The following is a 17,841-nucleotide window of genomic DNA, read 5'->3' on the forward strand; positions in this document are numbered from 1 at the left end:
TAGTGCCACAACTCTTTGGGGTGGCAAGCCAGGAGTTGTTGCAAAAGTTAAAGTTTTTAAAACAAGTACACAAAATTCCCCAATTTACCTGATTTTTAGACACAGGTTGTTAGACAGCATGGACCAGGAGTTTCTGTACTTAATAAGAATTACTATTTATTACAATGATTGTATTCTAACTACAGGCAAACAGCTATTAACCATCAGCATGTACCACTATAAATTAAAACTCCAATCCCATTATAAGCTCCCCCTTACATACACACAGACACACACAAACACATAGATGAAAGTTAAGGTCAAATAGGTTATGTGTGAAGGTAAGCTGAAAGACAGCTCTGTAGTTGCTGAGATAATTTTTATGCTGGTCAGAACATTGCTTTATTGTCATCTTTCTTCAGATTCTTGCATTTGTTTGCAAGAAATGCAAGGTGGCTGATTTATTTATAAAAGGTCTCTGGCTTATCAGTTAAATATCATAGGTTCCAATAACTGCTGAGTGAAGATGAAATGGTTTTCTTCACATTTAAAATGGGTTTGACTGCAGAGAACAGAGATACAGCATCTGGTGCTGGTGGAGATCAAAACACTCTATCTTGTTCCCAAGCTAGTTAGTTACCTGAGAACTAATCATATCGTTGTTAGCAGGCAAAAGGCTCTTGTCACCAATAACTGGTCTCTTGTCCATGGACCAATCAACTTTTTGTTGTTACCCAGCTGCATCTGTACACAGAGGAACCTTGATTATCTGGCATTCAATTATCTGAATATCGGATTATCTGGCAAGATCACAAGGTCCCGTTGCTTCGCAAAACTATGTTATCCAGCATTCAATTATCTGGAATTCAATTAACTGAACAAAATATTCCCCGCCCATGTTCTTTGGGTAATCGAGGTTCCTCAGTATAGAACCCCATGGTTTCAATTCATTTGCGACCCAAACTTCAATTACTTTTGTTCAAACAGTCATTTACAAAATGCTTGCCTTAAGTGTCAGGTTACATACTTTTCAAAACATGCAGTAATCCATTAAAACGCTGTTTTAAAACAGCTTTGTCTAATTTCAATATACAATTTTACAAAAAAAAAGTATTTAGAGTAGAATAATTATTTTTAATTTTGTCCACTTTGCCGTACTAATTTTAAATAAAAACTTTTTCCAATGTGATATTAATTGTAATTCTTACAGTTTATACTCCAGTGGAAATGTAGCTGCTAACCATTGCAAAGCAACATGATTTAGTGATGGAGTGCTGAAACCAAAAATCACAAAAGGCAATGATCCTGTGAAGTTAAAACATTTTAATGAAACAATACAACTGACAATGAAACAAAAGGTTGTGAAAAACCCGAGGCAATCATTTGTCTAAAGGTCTGGAAGGCTTCTGAAGCAGCCTAAAGTAATCAGAAGACAGCAAATCATGCAATATTGCTTTCTCAGTTACAAGTAGAATCCAAATAATATGGCTGCCTGAAACAATTCCAGAACTAATGATTACTGAGACTTTCATTCTTCTAGCTAATGAAGCTGATACATTCTTTGAGAAAATAGATTAATATTCATTTTCCTGACATTCCCCCACAAAAGTATCTATTTTCGTCTGAATTTCAATATGCAGTAAGACAAATAATTAAAGGAAAAAGGCACTGAGTATATTAATACCTGTGCATGAGCCTGGGACTGCATCTGTTCAAATTCTTCCAGACGAACACCTTTTATCAGGGTCACAAAGAACAGGGACATGGCGGCCACTTTGTTGCATTCAGCACGTACTTTGCACAGGGCTACGATTACTTCCGGTTTAGTCAACAGAGTGTTAAAGGAAAATGCCTTTCTGTTTTGAGCAAATGGATAATCTGGAAGCTGTATTCGTCCTAGGAGACAGAACAACGTTGATTTTATTTTCAAAACAAAAGACTGAAAGTGCAAGTTTTGTTATTAGTTTTTCTTATTTATTCATTTTTTGAGATGTGGGCATCGCTGGCTGTCCAGCATTTATTGCCTGTCCCTAGTTGCCCTTGAGAAGGTGATGGTAAGCTGCCTTTTTGAACCGTTGCAGTCTACTTGCTATGTGTTGACCCATAATGCCATTAGAGAGGGAATTCCAGGATTTTGACCCAGCGACAGTAAAGGAAAGGCGATATATTTCCATGTCAGGACAGTGAGTGACTTGAAGGGAAACTTGAAGTGATGGTGTTCCCATACATCTGCTACTTGTCCTTCTAGATGGAAGTGGTTGTGGGTTTGGAAAGTGCTGCCTGAGGGTCTTTGGTGAATTTCTGCATGCATCTTGTGGATGGTACATACTGCTGCAACAGAAGTCTGGTGGTGAAGGGAGTGAATTCTTGTGCATATAGTGCCAATCAAGAAGGTTGCTTTGTCTTGGATGGTGTCAAGCTTCTCGAGTTGTTGGGACTGCACTCATCCTGGCAATTGGGGAGTATTCCATCACACTCCTGACTTGACTTTGTAAATGGTAGACAGGCTGTCAGGAGTCAGGAAGTGAGTTACTTGCCACAGTTTTTCCAGTCTCTGACGTGCTCTTGTAGACACTGCATTTATGTGGTGAGTCCAGTTGAGTTTCTGGTCAATGAAACAGTCCAGTCCAACACTGGCACCTCCACATCCCAGGATGCTGATAGTGGAGGAATCAATAATGGTAAAACCATTGACTGTCAAGGAGTAGTGATTAGATTGTCTCTTATTGATGATGGTCATAGCCTGGCATTTCTGTGGCACAAATGTTACTTGCCACTTGTTAGCCCCTGCCTGGATATTGTCCAGATCTTGTTAAATTTGAACACAGACTGCTTCAGTGTCTAAAGAGTCGCAAATGGTGCTGAACATTGTGCAATCATTGGTGAACATCCCCACTTGTGACCTTATATGGAGGGAAGGTCATTGATGAAGCAGCTGAAGATAGTTGGGCCTAGGACACTACCCTGAGAAACTCCTGCAGACATGTCCTGGAGCTGAAATGACTGACCTATAACAACCATGACATTAGTACAATTACTTATTCGGAATAGACTACAAATATGAACAGATCAACAAATGTTTTCTTTTATTCACTCACATGATGCAGACATCACTGGCTGGCTAGCATTTGTTGCCCATCCCTAGTTGCCCTTGAGAAGGTGGTGGTGAGCAGCTTTCTAGAACCACTGCAGTCTAACAACCATAAGGAACCATAATTTTCCACTGAGCAATTCCATTATATGCTCTGCAAGTCTCAATTTAAATTTGCATTTGAATATTCTGATGAAATTAAGTAAAATAATTACTCAAAAAAACTAAGCTATTAAATACATAGTCTAAATCCTGAAGAGTTATAAAACTGACCTGACACACTGGGAGAAAGTGAGGACTGCAGATGCTGGAGAAGCACAGCAAGTCAGGCAGCATCTCAGGAGCAGGAGAATCAACCTTTCCTTTCCTGATGAAGGGCTTATGCCTGAAACATCGATTCCCCTACTCCTTGGATGCTTCCTGACCTGCTCTGCGTTTCCAGCACCACACTTTCAACTCTGACCTCACATACCCTCAACTATATCTCTTCCAATCTCTCCCAGACCACTTATATCCCCAGATCCTGAACACATAGACTAATACCACCCCCATCAACACCAACATCCACTCTCTCCTCCACTTCCAAAAACCCACAAATAATCTTGACCATATTATTGGTCACTGTGGGCTGAAGATAGTCATCTCTGTGGAACACAAGTAATCACAGGTTACTTTAAATGTCACACCTGTTAGCTACAACACATAAAGATAATTTAAGGTCTCATAGGCTATACAAGGACATGGAATTGATTTCCTCTCACCTTGAAGTATAAGTATTTGCCAACATGCTCTTATAAGCAATGATGCCTTTCTTGGGTAAAGTAGGGATGGAAAAATATGGTATCAATAATCAACAGCACTTACAATTACCCACATTGTATGCATGGCATGGTTTGTGCTGCATTCATTGGAATGAAGTCCTAATGTCAAAGGCTTATGTTGATGCATTCTAAGGCCCTCCTTGTCAGACTCCTCCATTTCCCATTGAATGGGGAACTATGCTAAAGTATCATTTCTATGTTGACTACTCACTGCTGACATTACTAAAGACCTATTCTATTTCTTTTATTCCCAACACAGGTTCATTGGAAGTTTAGCCAATGAACAACAGGAGTCATCATCACTGTTGATGCAATGCAACGAAGGTGCAGAGAAATTGAGTAGGAATAGGAATTCCAACACCAGCAGCAACCTCCAGCAGCTGCCAGAGTCTCTATATGAAGTAGCAGCTGAAGATCTCCTCTGGCTATACAGGAGGCCCAGAGTTGTTCCTCCTCGATGTCATTCCTCCAGATGAGTGAGATGCAGTGTTGATAAACAAATGTGAGGGGATAATGTAACAGAAATACACCAACTGCTGGAATGGGACCTGCAACATGAAGGTGTAGGTAGCTATCTTATCCTGGTGACCATCAATGTGACAGCTGCATTGCATTTTTCTGCAAATGATTACTTCCAAGGAGCATTTGGGATTTTATATGGGATCTCTCAAATCAACCACCCACAAATGTACTAAGGATGCTACTGATGTAACTTGTGGCAGTTCATCTCATTTCCCAGTGATAGGGCAGTGCTGCAGTCCAGGTAGTAAGCTTTGGTAGCACAGTTGGACTCCCCCAGGTGCAGGACACTTTCAACTGTACATCCATCACATTTGAGTGGTGTACCATATCATAACACATATCATACCATAACATCTATAATCATTGCTACCATATCTTAGAAACCTGCCAAATACACTGGAAGTTTCCAGGTCTTCTGAAGATGATATTCTGAAACTAGAACTGGATTGAGGGGTCCTTGCAGTACACTCCTGACAGTATGCCACATAATCCTAGCCTGCTATCCAGTACACGACTTATTCTTTACAATAACCTGTTACATGTTAAGGAATGTGAAGCAATGTGAAACCTCAAGAATAAAGTGGATAGAATAAGGGTGATCTGCCAGTATGTGCATTAGAACAGTCAAATCTACAAGCAACAAAGGATTTAATGAGAGTTTTAGCAGATTCCATAATGCACATATTGTCTTTGGTGGATCTATCTAAGTAAGGAAACTCTTAAATAGTAACCCACACAGAGAATATAATGATACTACATGAATGCATCACCTCATAAAGGAATTCATGAGAAAACCAAAAAGAAGCCTTGAAAACCAAAATGTAGCCTCCAACAAACTAAAACTATTCCATGAGAAAATCTTAAGTACAGCTCCGAAAAGTTATTTTTGAACCCCGGCAACGATGTTATGCTGAATCTCTACAAAGCTCTGATTAGGTCACAACTAGAATATTACATTCAGTTCTGATCACCACACTTCAGCAAAAATGTGAAGGTCCTTGAGGGGGTACAGTGGAAAATTATCAGAACTGTTTCAGGAAGGTTTTTTTAAAGTTACGTGCAGCTCAATTTTTATCAGGGGCAATGATCTAGAACTCCTGGTGAAAAAGTATAAGCAGGGAACACACCCACAATACTGCAGGCTCCTTGTGTTAATTGGGAGCAATTCTCACTTTTTTAAGGCAAGACATTTGTTTTATCTCGGAAAAAGGTCTGAAATATGTCCACAGAGGCCGGTACCCCATTACCAAGGCACACTTTATGTACACTTGGAGAGTCCACATTGATCCAGCCCTTCAGAGCCAGGTCTCAGAGTGAACAAAACCTCTGACACTCCTGTTTATATCTGTCAGCCGAGGCTCCCTGATTGGCCTGGATTAACAGCTCCAATCAAGGATCTCTTATTCTTTGAGGTTCACCTAGCTGACTTCATTACAATTACTACTCTAAAGGTTCCACTTTAGAATTGTTAGTCAATCAGACAGCTGGCAGTTCTATAAGCCTAGCAGTGCCAGGTTCAAGTGTTGATCACTGCTGGGATTACAAGGAGTTTTGAAGAAAGGAAGTCAGGACACTAGGGCCAAATTGAAAGGCCTCACTGAGGGGTGCTGGATGTGAGAAGGTTATGGTCAGAAGGGTTAAAGGAGTAAATGAAGTTGGGAAGATGCCTCTGTTGGTCACAGGGAAACCATAAATGGTATTACATGCCCCCCTAGCATGTATTTCCATCTGCTGTGAGTAAAGAGTGGCAGAGACAATAATTGTCCAAAGGCCTGTTTACTTTGGATCAAAAGAGATTTTTGATAGAGATGTGAAATATCCTGACAGGCTTAAATAAAGTAGATGAAAAAAAATCCACAGAGGCTGGTATCCCGTCACCAAGTCACCCTTTAGTTACGCATTGCCAACACGTGGACTCTGACCAGCCAGCTCAAAGCCACTCCCCAGATCCTCTGAGACTCTTGTTTATATTGGTCAGCCAGGACACCTTTATTCACCCAGATTAACAGACCAAATCAGGGAACTCACACTCAATTAGATCTATCTAGCCTACCTCGTTCTAATCACTACAGCAGACAATGGAAAACTTTCTCAACAAGCTGATGGCACAAGGATTAGGGGAGACATTTATATTTGAACAAGAGATACACGAGGAATGTCTGGAAAAAACATTTTTTACTCAGTGAATGCTAATGACCTGGAACCCATTATCCATGAGGATTTCAGAAGAAGCCACAATCGGAGATTTCAAAAGCAATTAGATGGGCACTTAATTAGAATAAACTTAGAGGACTTTGGATTGAGTTGGTGTGTGACTCACTGAATTGCTCTGTATCTATCATGAATTCAATGGGCCACTTTCTGTTCTATATATGACTTTATGAGTTAAAAACTACAATAAATTTAAGTTTCATAATGTGGCAAGCAATGAATGTATCCAGCTTACCTTTGCTTGGTACCTTTTCTTCCTTTTTATCTGGAAGAGTCACATAAGAAAATACTTTGGGGTCAGACATCACCATGTGATCAAAAGTAATTTTATTCATGGTGCGATCATACTCGAGACGAACCTCCTGTTCTATCTTTTTAAAATAGTTTGGTAACCTACAAAAGATAGGAAATCAAATATAACAAACAAAAATTTTTATTTCTCATTTTAACACACTGTAATTATTACACTTTTGCCCTACATTGCCTGTCACTATATCAATGTAACTTAACAATAATCCAAAAATCTAAACTAACAATCCAGAGAATGAGAGTTCATATCCAACTATGGAAGTTTGAGAATTCGAATTAATTTCCTCAAAACAAAACTTGAATAAAAAGTTACCAGTGGTCAAGTAACAAGAAAGCAGTCAGATTATTATAAGTTTACTGGCACATTAATGTACTTTAGGGCAACAAATTGAGGGTAAAGTTCCACACCAACATGACTGATTTTAAATTATACACTGAAGTGACCTGCAAAACTCACTGCCAGCAGCCCAACTTCATCAAGTAGACCAAGTAGGAATGGGCAGTAATTTATGGCCTTTCAATGATCCATTCATGATAGGAATAAATAAATAGAATGAAGTATGACCTCCTCTTGGGGAATAAAAGGAAAGCCCCTCTAACTGAAACGAAACAGGCAAAATAATTTGTGTGTCACTTTGTATCATCATCTGTTCTCAATAATACATAGTGATTATTATATGAGCATTAACTTAGTTCACTCTATAGCACTCTTAGCTCTGAGATAGCATGATTATTAACTCAAGTCCTACTCCATATGTTAGAATATAATCTGTTGTAACTCCACTGTAATATTGAGGATCATTAAATGATGTTTTGTCTTTAAGAAATTATGTCAGATGCTGGAAAATAATTGAATAGTTATTCATCTGAATAAGTAACAATTGGGGCCGACTGAAAAGGCCAAGGTTCTTTTTTACATAAAAGAAATGTAGAGGTTACTATATAGTTCCTTGAAAATTAGGAAGTGTTTTGATACGATACAAGTAGAGAATATGTTTCCAGTTGTAGAACGCAAAGCTAGAAGTCATAATGTCATCAATAATGAATCCAATTAAAAATTCAGGAGAAATCCAGTAAATTGAGGAACATGGAGGAAACCACACATACCACAGAAACAGCATATAAGCACAACTTTCTAATATCAGGAAGCCAGCTCTGTAGCAATTGATAAGCAGATTATACTCATTAGGATTTGTTTTATAACCTAAACCTATTTATAATCTTAGAATACAGACTCCTACCGTATGGAAATTAACCATTGTGAGTTCTAGCAAATAAGGCTTCCCTAAAATCAATAACTACCAGGTCTTACATGGAATTTATCCATTTAGATAAAGATTCTTAGAATAAGAAAGGGCTATACTTAATAGGAGTTAACAATGATCAAAACAACATTTGGAATATAAAATAAGAGAGACCTAATTAGAATTAAGAAACCACCCCTATATATAAGAAATTAATTATGCAGTCCAAATCACGCCATAATTAGAAAGCATACATCCGATAGTTAGATTTGAGTAACTTGCTGAGGCGTCTCTCATTCAGTCATGAAATATGGTAATGTTACTTTAATATTTCACATATATCCTACTTATCAGTTTTACTGTAACAGTTAACAATTGAAACTGGATTCTCTATGAGAGATAAACTTGTATCATGTTTCATTTTCCTACAACGTATGTAATGTTCATTTGACTGTTGGCATCCAATTCTGAATTGCATGTTTGGTTCTTTAACAAACTTTGATATTTTTGGAGGTTATGCTGTCTTGCATATTCTTCGTGTTGCTAATTTGAAAACCTGATTCCATACATTACTGAGGAATAAACTGGACCCTAATAATAACTAGGTTTTAATTTCCTCAGCAGTTTATTGAGAGAATGATAATCTCAGCTGACTTCTTTTCTTTGGGCAGAGATTAATCAATCCTTCACACCAATTTAAGAATTTTTGGAATCTTTTTCTTCCTGAGTTTGAAGGGTATCCTCTGAGAGATATTTCTAACCTGGAATTGTCAGAAAATTGGGCCTGGAGTATACAATTCTCATTAAACCAGTGTTAGTCCACTGGCTAATGGTAATAAAAATTAGCTTAGAAATGCTGAGCTATGAGGTTGCAGATTATGTTGGAGTAAAATTCTGTTGATATTGATGGCCCACAATGCCTCATGGATGCCCTTTAAGATTCAGTTATTTGATCTGTTCTGAATCTATCTTATTTAGAATACAACACAACACAATGAAAAACACCTTTGATGTAAAGATAGAACTTCATCTCCACAAAGGCTGCATGTAGGTTCTGCTGCAGACATATCAGAAATAAGGGCTTTAATGGTGTGACATAGAGGAAAAGGTTGATGGGTATTTATCTTTTCAAAGTCGAGAGTGGGTTGCTAGAAAAGCACAGCAGGTCGGAAGCATTCGAGAAGCAGGAGAATCGACATTTCGGGCAAGAGTCCTTCATCAGGAATGGCTTAATCAGGATTTATCTTTTCAGCACTATCACTCCAGCCTGCATATCTGCATGTCAACCCAGTTTACTGCCAAGTTGGTGCAGCCCAAAGCTAAGACTTATTGCTGTGTTCAGCATAGAAAAAGGTTATTTGGTACATCATATCCACACCAATCAACAAAGATCTGACTGCACTAATCCCATTTTCCAGCTCTTGTCCCACAGCCCTGGAGGCTATGGCAATGCATATGGTTATGTAAATACTGCTTTAAGTGTTTTAAGAGTTTCTGACTCAACCACTCTTTCAGGCAGTGTGTTTTGCATACCATGGTCATACTGATCTTGAGTACTTTCTGGAGTTCTACCATTTATAACATACTCCCTTGTCTTGTTAGCCCTTCCCAAATGCATAACCTCACACTTTTGTGGGATGAATTTCATTTGTTAGTGTTGTGACTACCTGACCAGTTCATTAACATCCTCCTGCAATTTATAGCTGTCCTCCTTCCTATAAGCTAATTTACCAATTTTGTATCATCCACAAATGTCTGGATCATACCCAGTAAATTTGAGTCTTAATCATTAATATACGCCACAAACAGGAAAGACCCAGCATTGAGTCCTGTGGAACCCCAATGGTAACAGACTTCTAATAAGAGAAACATCCCTTTACCATCACCTATTCCTGTCTGTCTCCTCCAACTTTTCACTTTTCCTTGGATTACATGGCATCTTACTTTCTTGGCCAGTTTGCCATGAGAGAGCCTATTAAGAGCCTATCAATGAAGATCACGTGAAATGCATTGCCCACATTAACATGTCTGGTTACTTCCTCAAAGAAAATTGGATCATATCTGTCAAACATGACTTTTCCGCATTGAATCCATGCTAAGTATCTGATTAATCCATGTACCTCCAAATGCAGATCTACTTAGTCTCTCAAAAACTCCCTACCACCAAGGTTAGATTGAGTGGCTTATAATTTCCAGGTCTATCCTTTCCACTCTTCTTTAATAACAGGACAATGTTGGCAGACCTTCAGTACCCTCTCACTCTCCCCTAACCTGTGGCCAGAGAGCATCTAAACATTACTTATTTCTCCTACAAAACCTCCCTCAACAGGCTGGGGTACAACTCATCCAGGCCTATGGATTTATCCACTTCTAAGGCTGCTACACCTGCTGTCATCTTCTTTTTCTCTATGTTATTTCTACAAAAATTCACAGTCCTCCACAGTGTTTCTACACCTGCAATCTTTTCCTTTGTGAAGACTGATGCAAAGTTTTCATCATGGACTATGGCCATGTCTTCTGGGTCCACAATTACCTTTACGTTCCTAATGGGCTCAACTGTTTATATATATTTTTTTAAAACTTTGGGCTTTTCTTGTTTCACCTGCCAATTTTTCCTTAGCCTTTTTTGTTTAACCTTCCTATTTCCCTTTTTAAAATTTCATCTGCAGTTTTTATACTTCACTAGGGACTCAGCACTTGATATCTGCCATAAGCTCCTTTTATGTAGCTTAATCCAATCCTTTATGTCTTTGACATCCAGGATTCTCAGTCTTGGTTCCACCGTTTAACTTTACAAGTGCATATTTATTTTCTCTTGTTCCTCCTTACTAGCCTCTCACTGATCTGACAGTTTTATCTGCAAGCAGCTGTTCCCAGTCTATTTGGACCAAATCATTGCTTATCTTAATAAGGTTAGCTTTTCCCCAGTTTGAACATTTATTCCTGGCCCATCCTTATCCTTTTCCATAACTATCATAAATCTAAATAAGTGTGGTCACTGCCTCTAAAATGTTTCCTTACTAACACACCTTCCTTCTGCCTGGCACACACAACCACCTTACTGTGCTTTCTATATACAGGCCAAAATTGGTCTTTTGGGTGTTAGAAAGCCAGAGCTGCTTGACGTCATCCTCAAACAATCTCTACTCACAGTCAGCAACCTTACACCAATCATGCTGCAGCGTGTGAGGTAGCACTAATTAAAGTAGAACAAAGCAATTCTAAGTAACATGAAAGGGATTAAGGGAATGTTCAGGCTAATCAGTTGACTATAGAATAGTATAGGATTTATTTTGTAAAGTATTTTAGAGTGTCTGTCTTAGAGTGGCTTTTATTTAAATTAATTATTCTTCAATAATAATTAATCTAGAATTAGAAACTGGAAACAAAAGAAATATCACCTCTCCCAGCTGAATGCTTAGCACCTGGAATCAAATGCAAACCCAAATAGGATGAAAGTTTTTTTCCCTATTTAGATTTTGAGAATCCAAAGTGGACTGAATTAGGGTTGTCTCAAAGCAGTTCATCATGGATATAAGCTGCTAAAATGAAAAACATACGCAGATTTATCTCGGAATCCAGGAGTGCTAAAGGCCCATTTCTTCATTCTTATAAAGCTTTCTTCATCCAGAAACCTAAGCCTATCAACTGGCATGCAGTCAATATAAAGATTGTACAGCAGCAGTGCTTCTGTCTTCTGACGTAGGAAGTGAGCTTGCGCCACTCGTTTTGAAAAAATAACAGGATCCTCTGCGATGAACATCAAACGAACCCTTGGTATCCAGAACTGATTGGGCAACTCCAATCTCTCACCTGTACAGAAATCAATCACAGTTATCAATATTTAAGGCATTTTCATAAGGCTCTACATAATCCCCACAAATTGTAGACAGTACACTTAATTTCCCAGACAACGTTAGCTGTGAGTCTGTATGTGGCAATCCTCTTTACCTGTTAAATGAAAATATAATATTTACCATTCCTAATCCAGAGGTTTGATCACGAAAGGCTGACTACAATCCTGAAGAAGTGCTGTACAGTCATAGATGCTATCTTTCAGATGAAATATGAGTGCAAAATTTGACCATCTGCCTAAGAATGCACAATCTCTTGCGGCGCTGATTCTGACATTCTTCTGGTAATATAATCAATGCTTCTCCTTGATCCTACCTCCATGTACCATAATTGTATGTACAATTATTTCCTTGCTTGCAGTCAACTACACAACAAAGCTAACCGAATAACTCCAATAGCATCACCCTATCACCCCATTTTATTGCCCCACATATTCCAAGAGAGTCATAACCCCTTTACTAGCAAAACAAACCAGTTGTTGTGTAAATCTACATACCTGATCACACTTGTGCATCAACAGCTGAGTGGATCTCTCAGTCATGCACCCTTTTATGGACTCATTCAATTGAATGACTTTGGTTTTTATAGGTCCTTGCTGTTCACAAATTGGCTACATTCTCCTACCTCAAAGTGACAACCCTTCAAAAGTTTTTATTTGACTGTAAGGCTCTTTGAATTGTTGTGAAAGGTGTTATATTAATGCTTTCTTTCACTAAGGGATATGGAATCAAGACAAGTAAAAGGTGTTGCAACACAGATCAGCCACGATCTAACTGAATAACGAAACAGACTGAAAGGGTCGAATTGTTTACTCACGTTCCTTTATCCCTAACACGTCCTAGTCAGCATGGCTTTGGGCATGGGAAATCATGTCTCACCAATTTGACCGAGTGATTTGAAGAAGTGACAAAGAAGTTTGATGAAGGCAAAGCAGTATAAGTTATCTATATGGACTTCAGCTAACATTCGACAAGGTTCTGCATGGTAGACTGGTTAGTAAGATTGGATCATATGGAATTCAAAGGGATCCACTGAATTGGATACAAATTGGCTTGAAGGTAGGAGACAACGCATGATGTGGAGGTCTGACCAACGGGGTGCCATAAGGATTGGTGTTGGGTCCACTGCTTTTTATCAATTGTATAAAGGATTTGCAGGTGAATATAGGAGTAATGGTTAGTAAGTTTGCAAATGACACCACAATGTGTGGTGTGGTGGACAGTGAAGGAGATTATCTCAGAGTAAATGGGACCTTGATCAGATGGGCCAACAGGCCGAGGAGTGGCAGATAGAGTTTAATTTTGATAAATGTGTGATGTTGCATTTTGGTAAGGCAAACTAGTGTATGACTTAATGGTAGGTCCTGGAGTGTGTTGCCAAACAAAGAGACCTAGGGGTGCGGTTGCTTAGTATCTTGAAAATGTAATCGCAGGTAGACAGGGTGGTGAATGAGGCATTTGGCACCATTGCCTTCATTGGTCAAAACATTGAGTATAGGAGTTGGGACGTCTTGTTGCAGATGTACAGGACATTGGTGAGGCCACTTTTAAATACCATGGACAATTCTGATCGCCCTTCTATAGGAAGGATGTTGTTAAACGTGAGAAGGTTTGAGAGAAGAAGAGATTTGCAAGACTGTTGCTGAGATTGGAGGATTTGAGTTATAGGGAGAGGCTGAATAAGCTAGGGCTTTATTCCCTGCAGCATCAAGACTGAGGGGTGACCTTATTGAGGTTTATAAAATCATGAAGGGCATGGATAAGGAACAGCCAAGATATTTTTCCTAGGATGGGGGAGTCCAAACCGAGAGGACATAGGTTTAAGGTGACGGGGGAAAAATTTAAAAAGGAGCTGAGGGGCAATTTTTTCACGCCAAGGGTGGTGCATGTATTCCAGCTTTCAGAGGAAGCAGTGGAGGTGTATACAATTACAATATTTAAAAGGCATCTGGATGGGTATATGAATAGGAATGATGTAGAGGGATATGGGCCAAATGCTGGCAAATGGACTTGGTCAGATTGGGTTGACTGGTCAGCATGGACGAGTTGGACAGAAGGATCTGTTTCCATACTATATGACTCTATGTCATGGAATGTTTCACATAGCCTGGTGTAGAATGAAATGTGTTCTTTCTTCCCAATGCCTGCATCATCTCTGTGTTGCTGAAATGTGAGAAATTTGAACTTACAAAGTGGTTTGTTAGCTGCTTGAAAATTGATAAAAGATCATTATTGCAGCCAGATGATAATTCTTTGTTACCCGTCATTAAATTAGAATAAATTACAACTTTTAAAACCTCTAATTGCAATAAAATAGTACATCATACAACATTTGCTGTGAAAGGAACTATCAGTTGCCATACTTTCCTTGCAGATGTGCATTCAGAAGGAGGTGATCATACAAGAAAGAGTACAAAGCAGATTTAAAGGATTTGGGCTCCAGTTGGTTAAACATGAAATCAGATCCAAATTTCTTGTTACACTAGTTACTTATTTACCCAGTACAGGATAGACATTTCTTGTTATTTAAATTATAGATGTTATTTTGAGAAAATTTTGAGTTTTTCAGACAGGCAGATTCAGATGTTGTTATCAGCTTTTAGCTGGAGTTGATGAGATTCCCTACAGTGTAAAAACATTAGGCATAATAGATTGTATATCTAGAAAGCACGTACCTGTTTCAGTAATGCCACCATTTATAACTGTTTGATTCTTTTCGTCTCGAATTAAACCATAACTATTTGCTTTTTGCACCAGATAGAGCTTCTTTTCCTTGTCATAGTCCAAAACTCCAACAGAATACCACCTGTAGCCAAGTGAGTCACTTTTGGGATCATCTGAAGAGTTAAAAAAATTTATTAAAAAATAGTACTTGGCATATCACAGCTAGTGGTTAGCTAAAGAGGGCTTGAACAGTTTATTCTTGTCTGCATTTGTAGTTTATTTTACATCTCAGACCCTAAAAATTAATTATTTGGCCATTCTCCAATTATCTCACAAGACTAATGGCAGATCATTGTAGCCTGTTAGCAACATGAATTACTGGGTGAATCTTTGATGTGTTGGATCAGCTACTGAGACAATCCAATTCCAGAAAAAGATACTTCATGAACAGAGGACCTTTACTTGAATAACTGAATTATCCATTGAATATTTGAATTACCTATTTTTTAGGCTGGAAGCCAGTGGAGAAATCCAATCCAATGTGGTCGACAGTACATTTCTGATATGGAAATGAGCACTAGTGCACATTGGTAGTAGGAATGGAAAATCAGAATCTTTTAAATAACTTGAAACTTTTAAATGTTAATGTCTAGAGAGACTTAAGTGTGCCTGTGCAAGCAGCACAGAATGTTAACATGAAAACAGGAAGCACTGAACAATGCAAAAAGCATATTGACCTTTATTGCAAATTACAAGATTAAAGATCATAAATTACAAGAATACAGCGATTTGATGACAGTTTTATTTTTATTCATTCATAGGGTGTCACTGCATAGGCCAGCATTTATAATCCATCCAGAGCTGTTAAGAGTCAACAAAATTGTAGTAAATCTGGAGTCACATTTAGGCCAGACCAGGTAAGGATTGTAGTTTCTAGTTTTGTGAATCAAATGGAATTTTCCAACACTTGGCAGTAGTTATATGATTTTAACTGAATTCAAATTCTACCATCTGCCATGGTGGTGCTCAAACCCAGGTCCCAAGAATATTATCTTGGTCTCTAGACAAATAGGCTCATGATGCTACCATTAGACCATCTTTTCCCCTTACTGAATTGTGCACAGTTTTTGTGTCTAAATTTACATAAGGATATGCTTGCCATCGAGCTGATGGAACATAGGTTTAATAGCTTATGTCCTGAGATGAAAGGATTGTCTTATGATGAGAAACTGAATAAGAAAAATGCAAAATGTTGACATTTACCTTGGCTGAGGAGTTTAGAAGACAAGCATCCACTTAGCCTGACATAATTGATTATTTAGGACCGAGACAAGGACACTTGTTCACTTAGAAGGTCATGAATCTCAGACTTATACACCACAAGGTTGTAGATGCTCCATCGTTAAATCTGAGACAGGTTTATGATCTCTTGGGGAATCAAGGGACAAAGGAATAGGGTAGGAAAATGGAGTTGAGGCAGAAGATTAATCATGGTCATATTGAATGGCGAAGTAGGCTGAAGGTGTCATACAGTCCATTGTAATCCTATTCCTGTGTTCTTATATCCTTATCAGAGATATCGTATAATTCTAGTGAATTTGTGCTAAGGTAAAAAGGATTAAATTCTGAGAACAGGTTGCAAATATTAGAATTGTATATTATTTGAATACATATGTTTAGGTCTAAAAGGCTAGTATGCCACCCCTAGATATGACTTCTGGTACTAAAGTCTTTTCTCCCAATCCCCATCGACTTCAATTTTACTGAGTTCCTTTAATTCATACTACACATTTCAAGTTCAGCTCAAGTCCCAGTTAGCCAGGTTTTGTGTCATGTGACCACATTCTCTGGGACATGGGTTGCACACAATCTGACATACAGACCAGTCCTTAAATTTACTAAAGTCTGCATGAGCCTATTGAATCTGCAGACCTGAGATAAGCGCCACAGAATGAAAGTCGATACAATATTGAGAGGTGCTGGGGGAGCAGAGTCCTTGTGTATATTTAAGGCTGAGATAGATTATTGATTGGTAGGGGAATCAAAGGTTATGGGGAAAGGGCAAGAAAGTGGGCATGAAGGATGTCAGATCAGCCAGGCTTCCAATTCACTAACATCTGATTTACATTATTACACAGAATCACAACAGATACAGTTTGTGACATTTAAAATGAATTTTGGGGGGATCCAAGATGGCGGCAACCCAGCAAGTCTGAGTCTACAGTGTTCCTCCCAAGACTTGGGCAAAGTGGGTCACCCACTCCCACCACACTCACCAAATCATTTAAAATAGCTTTTACTTAATGTAATTAGTTATTTAGTATTGAATTTAAACAATTTAATCTCCAGTAAAAATGACTAAAGGGAAGGGAGCCCGCAGCTCTCAGCAAGCAGGAACCGCTCCCCCACCCTCTCCAGCTGAAGCAGAGGCGTCCGCAGCCGCCCCGGGGGAATTACCTACGATGGCGAGCCTTGTGGAAATCATCTTCAAACTGGATGCGAAGATCGCCCCTTTGTTGAAGAATCCCGAAGCCGATGGGACTCACAAAAGCACGACTGAGACATTAAGGAAATTGAGCGCCGAGTCAGAGGGGTGGAGCTAAAGGCTGCGACCTCCGAAACTACAGCACAATCGGCCGTGAATCGAGTCCGGACTCTCGAACAGCGAGTCCAGACCTTAGAGAACCACATTGACGACCTCGAGAATCAAGGTCGTCGAAAAAATATTCGTTTGCTGGGCCTTCCCGAACGGGAAGAGGAAGGCCAGCTTACAAGCTTCCTTGAACAGTGGCTTCCACAGCTTTTAAATCTGGAGGCTGGATCAGGCCAGATCTGGAGGCTGGATCAGGGTAGAATGGGCCTACTGGGTTGCAATACACGGGCCCGGCTCAAACCAGCGCCCCCGCCTGGTCCTGTTCCGGCTGCAGAGCTATAAGGAGAGGCAGATGCTCTTAGAAGCCTCTAGAAATCTTGGAAAAGATCCCCAAGCCATGATCTGTAAAGGATCCAAGATCATGTTATTCCAGGACTTTTCCCCAGCTCTGGTCCGAAAGAGGAAGGCGTTCGATGAGGCGAAGGAGTGTTTAAGGGACTTAAATATTCAGTACTCCTTGCGCTACCCAGCGACGCTACACTTTAACCATGAA

The 17,841-nt window shown here is 39.1% G+C and overlaps 1 protein-coding gene across 1 annotated transcript in view; it reads right to left on the reverse strand.

Moving 5' to 3' along the window:
- Positions 1 to 17,841, reverse strand: part of dnah1 (dynein, axonemal, heavy chain 1) — a 420,700-nt gene that overhangs the window by 355,422 nt on the left and 47,437 nt on the right. Inside the window, exons 8-11 of the mRNA XM_043708503.1 lie at positions 14,707 to 14,868; positions 11,738 to 11,990; positions 6,860 to 7,017; positions 1,664 to 1,875 (exon numbers count right to left, since the gene is read on the reverse strand). Of these exons, the coding sequence (XP_043564438.1) occupies positions 1,664 to 1,875; positions 6,860 to 7,017; positions 11,738 to 11,990; positions 14,707 to 14,868 (785 nt within the window). The remainder of the gene's footprint in view (positions 1 to 1,663; positions 1,876 to 6,859; positions 7,018 to 11,737; positions 11,991 to 14,706; positions 14,869 to 17,841) is intronic.

This window comes from Chiloscyllium plagiosum, chromosome 18, assembly GCF_004010195.1.
Source record: "Chiloscyllium plagiosum isolate BGI_BamShark_2017 chromosome 18, ASM401019v2, whole genome shotgun sequence".
Taxonomy (NCBI): domain Eukaryota; kingdom Metazoa; phylum Chordata; class Chondrichthyes; order Orectolobiformes; family Hemiscylliidae; genus Chiloscyllium; species Chiloscyllium plagiosum.